The sequence below is a fragment of the Olea europaea genome, chromosome 7 (assembly GCF_002742605.1).
Source record: "Olea europaea var. sylvestris chromosome 7, O_europaea_v1, whole genome shotgun sequence".
NCBI classification, from domain to species: domain Eukaryota; kingdom Viridiplantae; phylum Streptophyta; class Magnoliopsida; order Lamiales; family Oleaceae; genus Olea; species Olea europaea.
This window is the reverse complement of record NC_036243.1, coordinates 13,970,829-13,986,680: the sequence shown is the minus strand read 5'-3', so window position 1 is coordinate 13,986,680 and position 15,852 is coordinate 13,970,829. Positions and strand designations below refer to the sequence as shown.

At 33.8% G+C, this 15,852-nt stretch overlaps 1 protein-coding gene across 1 annotated transcript in view; it reads right to left on the bottom strand.

Annotated features, from left to right (window-relative positions):
* LOC111397082 overlaps positions 1-5,579 on the bottom strand; it is a 14,974-nt gene extending 9,395 nt beyond the window's left edge. The window contains exons 1-2 of the mRNA XM_023023817.1: positions 5,169-5,579; positions 4,240-4,320 (exon numbers count right to left, since the gene is read on the bottom strand). Of these exons, the coding sequence (XP_022879585.1) occupies positions 4,240-4,320; positions 5,169-5,324 (237 nt within the window). The 5' untranslated portion in view covers positions 5,325-5,579. The remainder of the gene's footprint in view (positions 1-4,239; positions 4,321-5,168) is intronic.
* Positions 5,580-15,852: the final 10,273 nt, after the last annotated feature.

The window sequence follows — 15,852 nt, the reverse complement described above, 5'->3', positions numbered from 1 at the left end:
GAGCCACCAACTGATAGAATTCTTCAGTATAATCATTGACTGATCTTGCGCCTTGCTTTAGTGAATGGAGCCTCTGAAACAAGGTTTGAGTATAGCCGAAAGGGAGGAAGTGCCCTCTCATCTTCTTCTTCATCTTCTCCCAGTTAGTAATTTTGGAATTCCCCTATCGCTCCCGTGAGCGCTTCAACTGTTCCCACCATGCAGATGCCCTACCTTTGAGTTTGATGGCGACTAGTTTCACTTTAACACGATCTGGAACCTCCTTATATTCAAAAATCCGCTCCACTTCATTCAACCAATCAATAAATCCTTCAGCCTGCAACGTACCAGAAAACTCGGACAGATCCACTCTGAAACCGAGATCCACATGACGATCCTCCCGTCCACGATGCTTCCAAACTCGAGCACGATGGTGATACGGGTTTTCAAAACTGGTATCGGAATCGTGACCTTCCACATCATGATTACCGAACTCCTGTTCCGCCAAACGTTGGGTTAACTCCGCAACTTGTCTCTGCAAATCTTCAATCGTCACATCCTGAATATTACAATCACGGTGCGGGACTTCTTCAATCGGAACCTGTCCTCGACGACCACGACCACGTCCACCAACCATTATAACTGATGGAATTTATCTCCCAAGAAGATGCTGACGCTCTGATACCAACTGACGCCGGGTAGGATAGTGATTATCCTATTGGCTGGTTGTAGCAGATGATTCGCAAGAAAAGAACGATAGAAAAAGCCCAAAAAAAACAGAGAAAATACTCTGAATTCAACTCAATATTATTAATAATGCAGAATGCTGAAAACTAACCCACAGGCCGGGTTAAATAGCTGCGAAATACGAAATTATTGGAAAATTACCAAAAATGGCAAAATCCCGAAATTATACCCAAATAAAATATTAAGTAAAAGAAGTAAGTTGCCAAAAATTTGGCTTAATTCGAGTTCTCTAACATATAAAAAAAAGGAAACTAAATATTACCATAAATAGTAAAAATAACTTAAAATTGAATTTTGAAAAGGAAAACAGTGGATTTTGGGCTTGAAATTGACGTCCACGACGTGCGCACCGAAGAGAGCTTTCCGAATTGGGGTCATAATAGCGATTCCGATAACCGTAGCCAAAGTTATGGCCAAATTACCAAAGACGCGTCAAAATCTCCCAATTAAGAAAATAATGGTGATTTACTTTCCATCTTTGCGCCGATCCGCCATCTCATGGTATCTCAGCGCCATCATCGTGCAATCTGACAAATCAGCATCACTTAACTCGGATCCTCCTGCATCATATGGGCCCAGGCAAGGGTTAGTATAAATAATATGTTGTAATCCTATTTTTAATAATTGAATAAAGAAATCTCCGCTTAGCTCCCGTGGACGTAGGCACATTACCGAACCACGTAAAATTCTTGTGTTGATTTTCGTTTTCATCTCTTTAATATTGCGCATAAAATCCAACAATTTTCTTCCAGTAGCGAATCTAAAAGGCACTATTGTATTTTTTTTGCCTTTAATAAAACATGTCACCCTAAGTGGTTATTTAGAAAGAAAAAAATAAGAGAGAAAAATAAGATGAAAAACATTTTGGATGTTTGCGTAGTCAGGAGCAAAATAACAAATGAGAATTGAGTAGTAGTCACCAATCTTCTAGAACTTGTGATAGTTCAGGAAAAATGTTGTACAAGTAGAACTCTGACAACAAACCATCTAAACCTTCTTTCCAATAAAATTTGTGGCTAGTTACAAAATCATTTTTTCCCACTCTGTTCAACATCTACCAAAAGTTGTATAAATCTTGCTTAATAACAAAATTTGCCATAATGTTTTAAAAATTGAAAGAAAACGTTATCAAGCAGGATTGTTAATATCAAAAACCAATAAAAGGCATAAGGCATCCATCTCCAACTATTTTGGTCCAATTCAAATATTGATTAAGTTTGGGAATAAGACATCCATCTTCAACTATTTTGGTCCAATTCAAATATTGATTAAGTTTGTGACCAGCGCCATTATCAGGAGTATGGACCACTTGACCTATCACGATGACTTCATGCCCTTGTACAAGTTGACCGATATGGATTTCCTAGTATTACAGGATATTAGTTTGCTACTCCCTTACTTTCTTTGTATATGAAGTAGTACTTCCCTATTTATTTCATTCTTTTATATGTTGCATTTTTCTGCTTTTGGGAAGTTAGGTTTGTGTCCCCTTCCTTTTGTTCACGTGGGTTTGATTTTATATACAGTTGGGGCATTCTAACCCCATCAGACTTCCGTGGTGAAGCCCAAAAACTCACTGAGACTATGTTGATGTTTTGCTTAAAAAATAAAACTAAAAACTCCCTAGGTTTACAAAGAAGTTCGAAGAATTCCGTCTCTAATAGTATCAGAAAACTAGGCCAATATGCTTCTAATAATTAGGAAATTTTCTGTTTTATTAGTAGATTTTCAAAAATTTAGAAAACATTGTTAGTGTGATGAAGAATAACCACAAGACGTTATTAGAAAGTTGTCCACAAAATGCTTACCCACCAACAGGTAACATAAAAAACATCAAACTATGTTCTCCATTCTAAGAAATGGTACTAAAACCATTCCTGTCTCCGAAAAAATTTTGAGAAGTGGTACAAGCCCAAGTGCTCAGTAGTGTCACCATGTGAGACTAGGTTTTCAAACTGTCACATTAATAGACCATAAAAGTTTTTATTTTATTTTTTTCAATTTCATTCAATTCTTGTTCTTAAAGAGAGAACCAAACCAGAAAAGGGCAAAGTCGACAAGCCTGATTTCACCAAATGCACATAGCTCAAGGAATACATCTATTGGTGCTACTTAAAACTTTTCACTCTCCTACAACTGATTTTTTTCATATACATACAAATATATACACACGTACACACATGTACACCCACATTATTATTTTACTTCAGATGCCTCCTTCCTCTCTGAACAGGTCAAGAATATGTCATCCTCCAATCTACAATCTATATAGCAACTTAACTCCTCTGTCTACAGTTTTTTAATACCAACTTCCCCTTGGTAAATTAAATAACAGCATACATACGAATCTGCTACATGACTCCATAAGACGCTGCATTAAAAATTGAACAACTTGTGTTTTCAATATTCGCCCCTGCACATTACTTTTTCACTACGCAATAATGAACATGCCATCTTCCTAAATCCAAATTTTATCCCAAAAAGAAAGAAGGTAGATTGAGGCTTTAGAGAAATCTGATTACCAAGTTGTTTTGCAAAGCTCAAGCCTATGGACAGGCCAGATTTTACAAACAATGTAATCTAGGAAACATTAAAATAAAAAGATGAACAAAATGCAAGTCAGCAAGATTTAATTTTTCTTCTTTTCATAGAAGCATTCTTATTATAACCTAGAAAAATTCAACCATAGTTGCACAAATAAAGCCAGGAAAAGACCATAAATCTATCAGATATGTATAAGAAACTGATGTCAGGGCAAAAATAGAAACAGAAATTTGTACAAAGACAAGGAATGCCTTCATACAAATTTCATCAAGTCAGCAGCATTCAAGTGGGATACATACATACATGACACTGCCTATTTTCTTAATAGATAATGTATCATTTGACAACAGATTCTAGAGAAATTCATCCTCGAGGCTTGTCCAAAATAAGTTAAAAGAACAGCAAGAAGAACCATTTTGTGACCTTCCCTCTGTAAAGATTCCTTCTCGTCAGAGTTTCAGTGGAACATAAATAAATTATAAAAATACTCAATGTCAAACTCTACTAACATATCTTTCTAAGAGTTTAGACAAGGATTGATAACCTAATCGCAAATATGAAATCAAAGATCTGAACTTAATGGCAGGCTGGCAGCAAAGTAAAAAAGAATTTGAAGAACTTCAGGCAATCTTTTATAGTGTCTAAAAAATTACAAAGCTGCTACTCATTCAACTATCAGAAATGTATACAGCACCATGATATCTTTGCAATACAAACAAGGTGCTAACATAAACACTGAAGACCCCTTCAAAGCAAGTAACTATCTTCGTCAACAGATATATTTGCAATACAAACAAGGAACATAAACGCTGAAGACCTCTTCAAATCAAAGCAAGCTAAAAAATGCCGCATGAGAGAATGAACAAAAATACAACCAATATATAAATTATTACAGTCAATAAATATGATGAGGATAGATGAGCAAATATACAAGTTAACAGCGTAAATAAAATGCAAAGAGAACAAAACCTGAATATATGCAAGTACATCCCCTGTCGCAACTCTTGCCCCATCTTCTTCTTGTCTTAACATCCAATTATATAGTTTCTCCTACATCAAAATAGAAAACAACGGGCCAAGGTCAAGTGTAAAGCTTTATCAGTTAACAAAGAAAAGGGGGAGGAAGGGTAGAAGGCTAGAAATAAGGCTTTGTACTTCAGCTACGATATCCCACACAGCAAACCAACATGCTAAGATAAAGGTTCAAAGTCAAGTCCGTAAATGAGAAACAAGTGATTAAATAAACATTATGAAACTTTTGCACATATAAATATGATAACCAAATAGCAATTAAGCCCTTGTTTGAGCCCCAATTCTTCTAAAAATTCATTTTTTTCCAAAACTCATTTTCAACAGTACATTTTTCAATAAAATAATATCACACGCAAATTAAAAACTTTTTCTTAACTTTTAACCACGTATTCTACATCAATCTACTATTCAAAATTCATTCTTTACCCCCAAAATGGGAATCAAACAAGGGCTAAATTAATGATACTTAATGGAAGCCTGGTAAAACGAACCAGTTTTCCAGTGATTTATACGTACAAATTATTTAGATTCCTATTCGAAATCAGCAAAAGGTCAACAAATTTAGGATGATAAAAACACAAAACTAATACACATCATCAAAAAACGGTGAAATTAAAAACTACAAACCCATTTAAGAAAAGCTTAATTAAACAAAATCCATAAAGTAAAACCGGAAAAGAATTGCGATACAAGTCGGTGAGGGCTGACCAGCGCCATGACGGTCACCGGCACGAACAAGCATACAATTTATCCATACAAGTGAAATGAAAAAGCAATACCCTCAAAAATAATTGCAGACCAATTGAAGAAAAAAATAAAAATAAACCATGAAGTAAAACCGACAGAATTTGTGGATAGGTATTGACCAGCGCGTGGCGTTCACCGGCCTGAAAGGAGAGTCTCTGGTGGTGCATGGCCTGGCTGTAGAGCTGAGAGAGGGAGTTAGCCGCGCTACAGAAGGAGGAGTACATGGTTCGATCCACCTCATCCAGCCTCGAATCGGATTTTCTCTTCTTCGCCATTGTTGAAAACAAATTGAAATTAAAGATCCTCTTTATCAAATTATTTCACAAAATCCTAGAATGCTCGGATTGCATAAATATGTAACTCGCTATTTTGGGTCTGGGCGATGAGAATCGACACGAGGCTTCTATAGAGAGAGAGAGAGAGATTGCTGGTTCCAGTTGTGCTTTAGGTACGACACGTGGCATGCTTATTTTTCAATGAATCAGGCTCGATCACGACTTCATGACATAGCTTCGGTAACCCAACACGACAAGTGTTGTGAGTATTCCATTCTATGTTGCTCTTCAATAGTACCACTCAGATTTACTGATTTGACAAAAATTTTAACAAAATGTCATATGACAACTTATTATCAAATTTTTTGTCCTCAAATCCAAATTCTTGATTGAGGCCTAAACTGTGTTCCTGTTCAAGTATTTGTCCTCGGCTCTCGAGTAAGCCTCAATTATTGAGGCGTCCCCATGAATAGGTTAGCCTTGGAGATCGGGAACAAGTTTATGGACGAGACACGTGGACACAAGGTAGGAACCTTAGGTGTCTAATGTGAAGTCCAAGTAGGCCATAATTATTCCATCGTTTAACAAGCACATGTTCCCTCTAATGATGGTTTTCGTCCAAAAGTTCATTTAAAAAAAAAAAAAAAAAAACACTTATTTGCTTCTAATATTTTTGAATAAGCAAAAAAAGTTCAACAAAATGTTTGTCCCTCATTTCAAAACACAATAATAGAAATTTTGACAGAAATCGATATCGAAGACATGATATGCTAATTAATTAAATGTTATGAACAAGAATGTAATGAAAAAAGATTTGACGATACAGATGCAAAAATGAGCTAAGTTCGAAGACCTTGATTGTAATTCAAATTTGTTGAAATCTTTAAAAGCTATAATATGAATGTAATTAAGGTAATCGTATGCATACTACAGTTTTTATGAATGCACCACATTTTAATTACACTTAAGATCATGAACCATATCTACCTTATGTCCATTACTATTTCGTTCAATTCTTATCTTCAACCTTCCAATAATTAGCATATTTTGACCTTGATGATGATTTCAATCAAAATGATATGTTTTCATGCTTTAAAATAAGAGAAAATATATTATCGCATTTTTGTATTATTTGTAATTTTCTATATAAGATGAACAAATAAGTAAATTTATGCCCTCCGACCAAACTTTTCGAACAAAAACCATTATCAGAAGTGGGATGTGTTAACAAATGAAAATTAAGGATAAAAATGCATTGAAATATGTTATGGACATCAATGCTATAAGCAGAAATTGAGGATATCATATGCAATTAGCATGTGGTGCAATTAATAAAAACTATGATATCAATATAGTTACCCAATTAACTATCCATAACTTATTTTGTTGTGCATTGTTATAAACATATTATTTCTCAACAATACTTTTTTTTATTATGATGTTTCCCATTATAGAAAGCACCAGTCATACATATATTGCAATTGAAGAGTCCATGCTGTTACCTCGACTTAACTATACCCTCAGCTGTCTTACCACTTAAATGTTGATGACTGACTATAATTTCGAGTTGTCAAAATTTTAGTGATGTAAAATTTTTATTTTTTACATCACATAAACTATGTTCATTAAAATTTTCGACAACTCAAAATTGTGATGAGTTGTCAACATTTAAGTAGTGGGATAATGAAGTCGAAACAATAGATTAAACTCTCAATCGACAATCATGGAGCTGCACACAATGCTACCTAAAGAAATTATTGAGTTGAGATGAAGCTTGAGAATCCTCTTCATCAAGAGATGGAATGTGTACGTGCCTTCCTTCTTATGAAGTAATCACCATTCTTGGATCTTCTGCTAATCATTCTATGCATTTCTTTACACGATAATTGTCATGTATACGACAAAATAACTCCTACAAATTACATACTATGAACATATTAGTTGAATCGGAGTGTATTCACTTCTTTTATATGCATAATATTTATCGGAATACCCTCAAGTTTAGATTTATTTTTTTATCGAAGAATAGACAACTACACAATTTTCCTGGATGAATGGCAAGATCGTTGATCTTAAAGAAAAACCGAATGTAAATACCATGAAATAAGGATTAATCTTGATGAACTTATCACATCAAGTAGGAACTGGTTCAAGTTAAGTCTGCAAATTTTTAGTATGTCCCAACTACATTTATCACTGCAATTCCATTTAGCTCTATGTCAAAGATAAATAATTCAAATTGGTGCGAAGTTTTTCAAATTGTCAAAATTTGTGAGGCAAGTAACTCTTCTCTACACGGATTCCTACCAAAAACTTTGTAGAGTAAAAATAAGATAGCACTCATCTTAGAGTACACTTAATACCGCATAAACAGTACACGGTTATGTCGACTATTAAAAGCCAGGTAGAGTCAAATATATTGGAGTCTGGAGAGCACCCATTATGGAGGTCCATGTAGAGTTAAAATAGAGGAGCGCTCGTTTTAGATCACGCTTACTACGAAATAACCGATTGTTTTTCGGCCATTAGCATAGAGTCAAAATAGGAGTGCACTCATTTTCGATGTATAGAAGTCTTAACATCGTAGCTGCAACGATGAAATGGTTGAAAAAAGAGGAAATCTTCTCAATGTACATAATAGCAGCACTTATATGACCTTACCTCCTACAATAACTCCCCATCAGAAGAAGAAGATGAGGACACTTCTACTGTTGTGTAAGAAGCAAGAGATTCCGACAGGAATTCAAGCAAAGCTTCAGTAATGCACAATCACGACTCACAAGTCCATAGTTTCAAATTATAGCTTTTCAAACACTAGTGTTATAGCCATACGGGCACGATAATAAAAAGTCTTATTTTGAATAATTTTGTGCGTTTAATCTTTTTTCCTATCATGTTTAGTTCATCGTTACTTTTATTAGAAGATCCAATGTGACTAGATCATTCACAATACTAAATCACTTGTTATTGAAAATACCAAAGAAAAAAATGCCATATGTTTAAATATGTTCTGCATTTTCAAATGAAAAAAAGTTGAAATGGTATTAGAATATAAGACAATTCTCTACAACACAAGAGATGAGTTCAACATAACGAGTCGCACTTTAAAAATACATGTTAGGTCCAAATTTGTAATTAACAATTTCTAAATTTGTAATTGTCGAATTTCGTATTCAAAATCTGGAGTTATTGAGTTGTAATTAAAGTAAAAATAGCTTTAGGTTGGTAGTATAATCTTTGGAAAAGTCAAAGATGTCAAATAAGGACCAAGGAGAAAATTTTGGTGCAAAACCGCTCATTGGCATCGCATTAAGTGCTCAATACTCAAAATGGGAACAAGCAGCTCGCCTGAAGAATGGCAGAAGAATAGCTGGCTAGGCGCGAGGCGTAGTGCTCGAGTTGCGTATGCATGTGGGAAAATTTTTATCACAATTTTCAAATCGTTTTCCAATCATATTCAACCTCAAACTCTACATATTATAAATACCTGAGCCCAGTCCATACCAAAGGAGTGTTGAATAATTATTATACATTAGAGATCACATTATTGAGGATCCAAAACATCTTTGATTCCTTGATTCAACCACAATATTCAATTCTTCATAAATCATCCCATACATTGTTTTGCCATTGGTTGAGCCTCAATTTTAGTCAAGAGAACATCATTTGAAGATCAAATCCATATTCCAATATTCTCTTACCTTATTCACTGATCAAAACAAAAAAAAAACATATCTAAAGATCAAACACCAAAAACCCTACCTTCACATATAAGCCTTTAGAGTTTTAAAGTTGGGATAAGTGGCACTTAGAGTTCCAACGCTCCTCAGAACAAGTTCAATCTTGGTGATCCATGTGAAAGAAAATAGCTCAAAGTTTTTGGGAAATGTGGGTCGCACAACCAAATGAGTTTCTTAGTGATTTACAAGTTAGGTGCCCTGAGTTAGCTAAGGTTTAGCGGTGTATAGACTAATTATATGTTAACTTTTCTAATAAGTTTTACCAACGAGTTTACCCAGAGGTTTTTAATCTTGAGAAAGAATTTTCCTCCATGATCATATCTGGAGTTATTTACTTTATTTCTTTCGATGTATACGTTCGTGATTGTTTAAACTTAGGGTTAACTATATTTAGAAACAATAAATAAGTGACTTGTTGATTGTTATTGATTAATTCCACATATTTAGGTCTAAATACAATCCCAACAAGTGGTATCAAGGATTTAGTAATTAAACAAGTAGTATCAGAGCTTAATTGCGGTCCTTGAGCTAATTTTATTTAGATGAGTTGATCGTGTTCTGATGAAGGATCTGAGGATGATATGGATATTCATGAAGCTTATGACCAACTGTTTGAGGAAAGTCTCAAGTTACGAAAGGTTAATAGATCAGTCCTTAAAAAACTGAATAAACTTGAATTAAAAAAAGAAAGACTTGTAGTCAAAGTGGAGGAATCTATCAGAGGTCTGGATAAGTTGAAAGTTGAGAAAGAGTCCTTAAAAGTTAATGTTAACACTTTTATTAGTGATTTCAAAAATTAAATGCTCAACCTCAATCTTTCTCTGGCTAATCTAAGAAGATTAATAATATGATAGGTCTCAACAAACCAATAGGGAACAGAGGAGATTTAGCATTAATAAAATAAATTTTCATACCGATTCCTCTTCTAAAAACAAGTTTGTGCCTGCCTTGATCAAGCCTAATGTTCAAAACTTAAAACCTAAAATTACTCATTGATTCATCCCCACTTGTCACCATCGTGGAAAGATAGACACATAAGACCTAGTTGTCACAAACTTTTAAGTATGAACAATAAAGCTCAACATATGGTCCTCAATAGAAGGTTCAAAATTTGAAACCTAGAGTAGCTCTTAAATTCATTCTTACCTATCACAATTGTGGTTAATTAGGTCACATTAGATCTAGCTACCGTAAATCCTTGATTAGGAACAATAAATACAATAGAATTACTCATGTTAGATTCTTGACTAATCAAGTAAGTCACTTGACTAAATTGGTGATTCAATTGACTAAGATTACATCTTCTTTTAAAAAGATTTGGATAAAAAGGAGTGAACTCACATGTCAAAGTGATATTATTAATTGTTGTGTTGATCATGTTGCTCTTCATGGTAAGATCATTTGTTTGCCTCATTGAATATGTTGATAGGTGCATGCATTTGCATTGATCGTGATATCTATATATTCATGTATGCACTCACATTCATGTTATATATATATATATATATATAAACAAGGGGGGGATTGTTTTTATTATTTTAAAGTGATTGGACATATTATTTTGTAATTAAGTACTAGATGATTTATAAATTGTAAATAATGTTTTTATTAACTTTGTTTAGAACTTATTTGGAGTATTTAATATATGTTTTGCATGTACCGTTTGTACAGCACAAGTTATTGCATATATCATATGTACTACACATATTAAGTTCTTGTGAGTTTTGACTACGTGTATGAGACTTGGGATGGCGATTATCTGCGTGGTGGGTTGACTTTGAATATATATTGACCTTTAACTAATTGACCTAAGTTTTTGTATATTCTGCATAAAATAAAAGAGTACTGTGCTTCAAAAGAATTAAATTATTTGTAATAAATCTTATATTTGTTTCCATAACCTTTTTTCTTGAGCAATTAAGCATGTTGGGTATATTAAAACCAGTGTTCTAAAAGGCACAAGGTGCCGCCAATGCGTGATGAATGGCGAAAATGCTAAGCCACTTATTTAGCAATCAACGGCAATCGTTGACCACTAATGGATGCCTAGGCACGGTTATGCGCATCTATGCACTCATATTATCCTTTTTTTTTTTTTGAAATCCTTCTAAGTTAAAACTTAAATGTTGACGTCTTCATTTCGTCGATTCTAAATTCAAAATAGTCGTTTGAAGCCTTGAATAAGGGAAATATCCCAAAAATTTTGATTTATTTACTATTTAATATTTACATTTGGAACTTATTTTTTGTTGAAAACTTTGGAAAAATGTATAAATTTCTTATAAATTTGTTTTAGATGTTTGGTAGGTATAATTTTTTATTATTAAATGGTTTTTTGATTGATTAAAAATTACAATAATATTAAAATAAGAAAACGCATTTTTACGCTTATGTCTTGCCTAACCTCACTTAGCCTATAGCTTGATTTCCACGCATCGCCATGCATTACATCTTTTAAAACACTAATTTAAACCTAGTGTCCTATAGTCATCTAACTTTAGAGTCATATACTTAAAGCTTGTTACATGGATCATTAAATACGCTTAATGAAGATCAGTCTGCACATATAATATTAAAAAAAGATAGAAAAAAAAGTATATATGTGCTTACAAATAAGAAGACAAAGAGAAGTAATATATTAAAAAAAAATTAAATAAGATCTTTTTAATTTAAAAGTTCCTAGCATTGGGTTTGATTTCATACTTTAAGGAATATATTCATTCACCGGTGATTTTTCGTATATCCTTTTTCATTGATTTAAGGTTTTGAGACTTACAGGAGTTTAGTGGCATTTTTCACACGCGTGGTTTATAAAATTTACTCCCTATAGGTTCAAAATAAGTTAGTAAGAAAAAATTATTATTTATGAATTATACATATATGAGCAAGCAAATAACGGTTCATAATCTTATATTTACAAATTCATAAAAAAATAGTTGTCTCAAAAGACAAAAATATTTTTCCATCACATATTTTGCGTAGTTTGCATAATTGTACTTGTGTATATTTGTTCTCACTCATTCTTCTCAATGGTATTTATATTTATATTACTATTTTTTCTTTTGTTATTCATGATAAAAAGGAGAAAGATTAGTATTTATTTCATAAAGTCGTGCATATGAGTTAGGGAGAGTGACTTTTGAAATTTTTGAAATTTGACTTAGTGGGAATCATAGTTATTCCTTACTACATGATTGATTGATTATGTGACTAGCATGATTGATTAATTTGCTTATTAATATTATGTTACGTGTTTTGTATATTATCAAAATTATTTTAAAGTTACTAGTTCAAAGTATATATCTTAACTTGTCATGTTTAGATTTTACGTTATTTGATACTCGTAGTAGTACATGCTTTGGTATTATACATGTTTTACTGGAGTTATTTATCCTAGTTATGTCTATTATAAGTTTTCTCTTACTTTTCATGTGGTATTATTTTCATGTGTTTTAGGAAACAAGTATGACAAGATTCGAGTTGAAGTTCGGAAATTAAGTTTTTGGGTAGTTTGTTATTAGGTTGTTTTGATTTTGACCTTGAAATAAAAAAAAAAAAAAATTTGTCACACGATGTCAAAGAAGGGGGATTGTTAGGTCCAAATTTGTAATTATCAACTACTAAATTTGTAATTGGCAATTTTCATATTCAAAATCATGTTTTATTAAGTTGTAATTAAAGTCAAAATAGTTGTGGATTGGTAGAATAATCCTTGGACGAGTCAAAGATGTCAAATATGGACAAAGAAGAAAAAGTCGGGACAAAATCGCTCCTCAGCCACGTGCTAAGCTCTCTAAACAATAACGCAGCCACTCACCAAGCATTCGAGCATCAGATCGGCCACTCGCTAGGTGTGAGGCTTAGCACTCGAGTGGCATATGTAGTCGAGAAAATTCTATTCACAACTTTTTAGACTGCTTTTACAATCCTATTCAACTCAAACTCTTATAACAAAATACTTTTTTCTACTATTTGTGATTCGTTGAACATAGATCCAGTTTTTCCATTTTTTATTATAAATAACCAAGCCTAGTCCATAGATCCCAAAGGTGTATTGAATCATTATTACACATTACAGATCACATTATTGAAGATCCAAAATTTTAGTAAAGAGAACATCATTTGACATATTCCAATATGCATTTGCCTCAGCTATAGATCAAAACAGAAAAAAGATTTAAAGATCAAATACCAAAAATCCTTCATCTATATGCCTTCAAAGTTTTGAAGTTGGGAGAAGAGGCGCTTGGAGTTCCATCACTAAGGAAAGAGTTCATTCTTAGTGACCCAAGCAGAGGAATGGGAAGCACGAATCATACAACCAAAGGAATTCCTTGGTGATTTACAAGTTAGGTGGTCAAATTTAGTTAAGGTTTAACGCTGTCTAGACTAATTGTAAATTAACTTTCCTAATGGATTTTATTGGCAAGTTTGCCAAAGATTTTGATCCTGAGAAAGGTTTTCCTTAGTGATCATATATGGAGTTATTTACATTTTTACTTTTATTTTTTATTTATACGTTTGTGATGGTTTAAACTTAGGGTTAATTGAATTAATTACTATAATCTTTTAAAAATAATAGTTAAGCGATTTGTTGCTCATTATTGATTAATCCGCATATTTGAGTCTAAATATATGTCCAACAATTCAATTTATATATTCAGTCAAAATCAAACGTTGATTTAACAATACATTCATAAGTGCTATTTATTATTATCTACATATTTCTTGTGACGTACTATTTCTCTTTATAAATTAATTTATGTATATGCCAAATTAATGAAGGTTGGTTTATCAAGGTTGGAGGCAATCATATATGTACGTTTAAAATTTAATTCATTTGTCTAATAGTAGGCCACTGTGTATGGATTATGCTTTACCCAGTACAATTAAAGCATGTGTGCAACAGAGGATTGAATAAAACTTGACATTGTTGAGAGTGTTGCATTATAATTGTGTATCAAATATGTACTGAAAGGCAGAAAAAAAGGGAGGGATGAAAGTATGTGGAAAATGGAGCAATTGCAAACAGGCAATGGCTGGATTCATAATCAAATATAGTATCTTTTAGGTGTAATGAACTCTTTCCTGAGTCATGAGTGATATAAAGTTTATGCACTTTGCTAAATGAATAGAAAAGATGAGAAAAAATTCAATGGTAATCATTTAAGAATAAAAGTTGGATTTACTTTTTAATCTAAAGCCAAATCACGGGAGAGATATCCTCATGTGAAACAGAATACCCCAAAAGTGAGTGTCATTTATTTTTGTGAGAAATGGGAGAAGAAGAGCTGGGCGCCTAGGCGCTGGCCGTGCTGCATGGAAGCAGAAACATGGCGCCTAGGCGCCACTCATGGGTGCCTAGGCGCCCCGATACCGAAAGGGAGGCAGGAACATGGCGCCTAGGCGCCCCGATGCAGATCCAAAGCAGCAACATGGTGCCTAGGCGCCCCAGATTGAGCTATATATATCAGATTTTTCCCCTTCCAGCAAAGCACCCGATTTTGAGAGAGAAAAAGAGGGAGGGCTTGGATAGAATTTTACAAGTAAGAGTTTGTTCTTTTTGGGTATAAATTCAAAGCCATTTTTTCTTTCTTTGGGATTAACTTGAGGCTTGTTCAAGTAATCCAATCCATTGTTCTTCATTTATATATTGAAATCATTTCTTCCCCAATTTCTTATCTTCCAAAGTGGTTTAGGTTTTTTTTTTTTAACATTTCAAGTTTGTTTGATCTTGGGCATCTTAGGGAGGTGTTTTCCCAACAATTTGGTATCAGAGTATCTTCTTAAATTAGGGTGGTTAAGCTCCGATTTTTGGTGGGTTGGCTTGAACTTTGTTGTGCACACAAGGTGTTTGTGAAAATTTCCAAGTGAACTTTGTTGGTTTATTTTCGGTAAACAAATAGATAAATCATGTCTACTAGAGGAACGGTGAAGATGGGGAAGTATGAGATAGAGAAATTCAATGGGAAGAATGATTTCTCATATTGGAGAATGCAAATGAATAATTTGTTAATTTCTCAAAAGTTGCACAAGACATTGGCGGGAAAGGAGAAGAAGCACATAGATATGTTTGACGAGGATTGGGAAGAGTTAGATCTTGAGGCACGAGCATCTATCATTCTATGCCTTGAAAGAGATGTTGCTTTCTTGGTTGATGGTGAGAAAACGGCGGTGGAGGTGTGGACAAAGTTGGAGACGAACTTCATGACGAAGACTCTAACTAATCGGATCTATTTGAAGTCCAAATTGTATACTTGCAAGATGGATAAAGGTACACCAATCCACGAGTACATCAACAAGTTTGATAGGTGCATATCGGACTTGAAGGACATTGATGTGAAAGTAGATGATGAGGATCAAGCACTTCTACTACTTCTTTCATTGCCAAAGTCTTACGAGAACCTAGTACAAACATTGATGCTTGTGGGTGATAAACTTGTGATGGAGGACACTAGAACGTCACTTCTAGCGGATGATCTTCGAAAGATTGCAACTAGTGGCATGTCTACCATTGGTAACAAGGAGCAAGCTCAAGGATTATTTGTAAGAAGTAGAAGCAATGTGCGATCAAAGAGCAAGGGAGAAAAATCTAGATCGAGTTCTAGACCTCTTGCGGAAGGCCTTGTTTCAAATGCGGCAAGCTTGGGCATTTCAAGGCGAATTGTACTAACAAAAGGGGTTCAAAGAAGAACAATAACAACAACAACAACAACAACGAGAAGGTGCAAGTCAAGCAAGAGGTAAGCTATGCCTCGGAAGGAGGGGAAAGCGATGAGTGCTACACC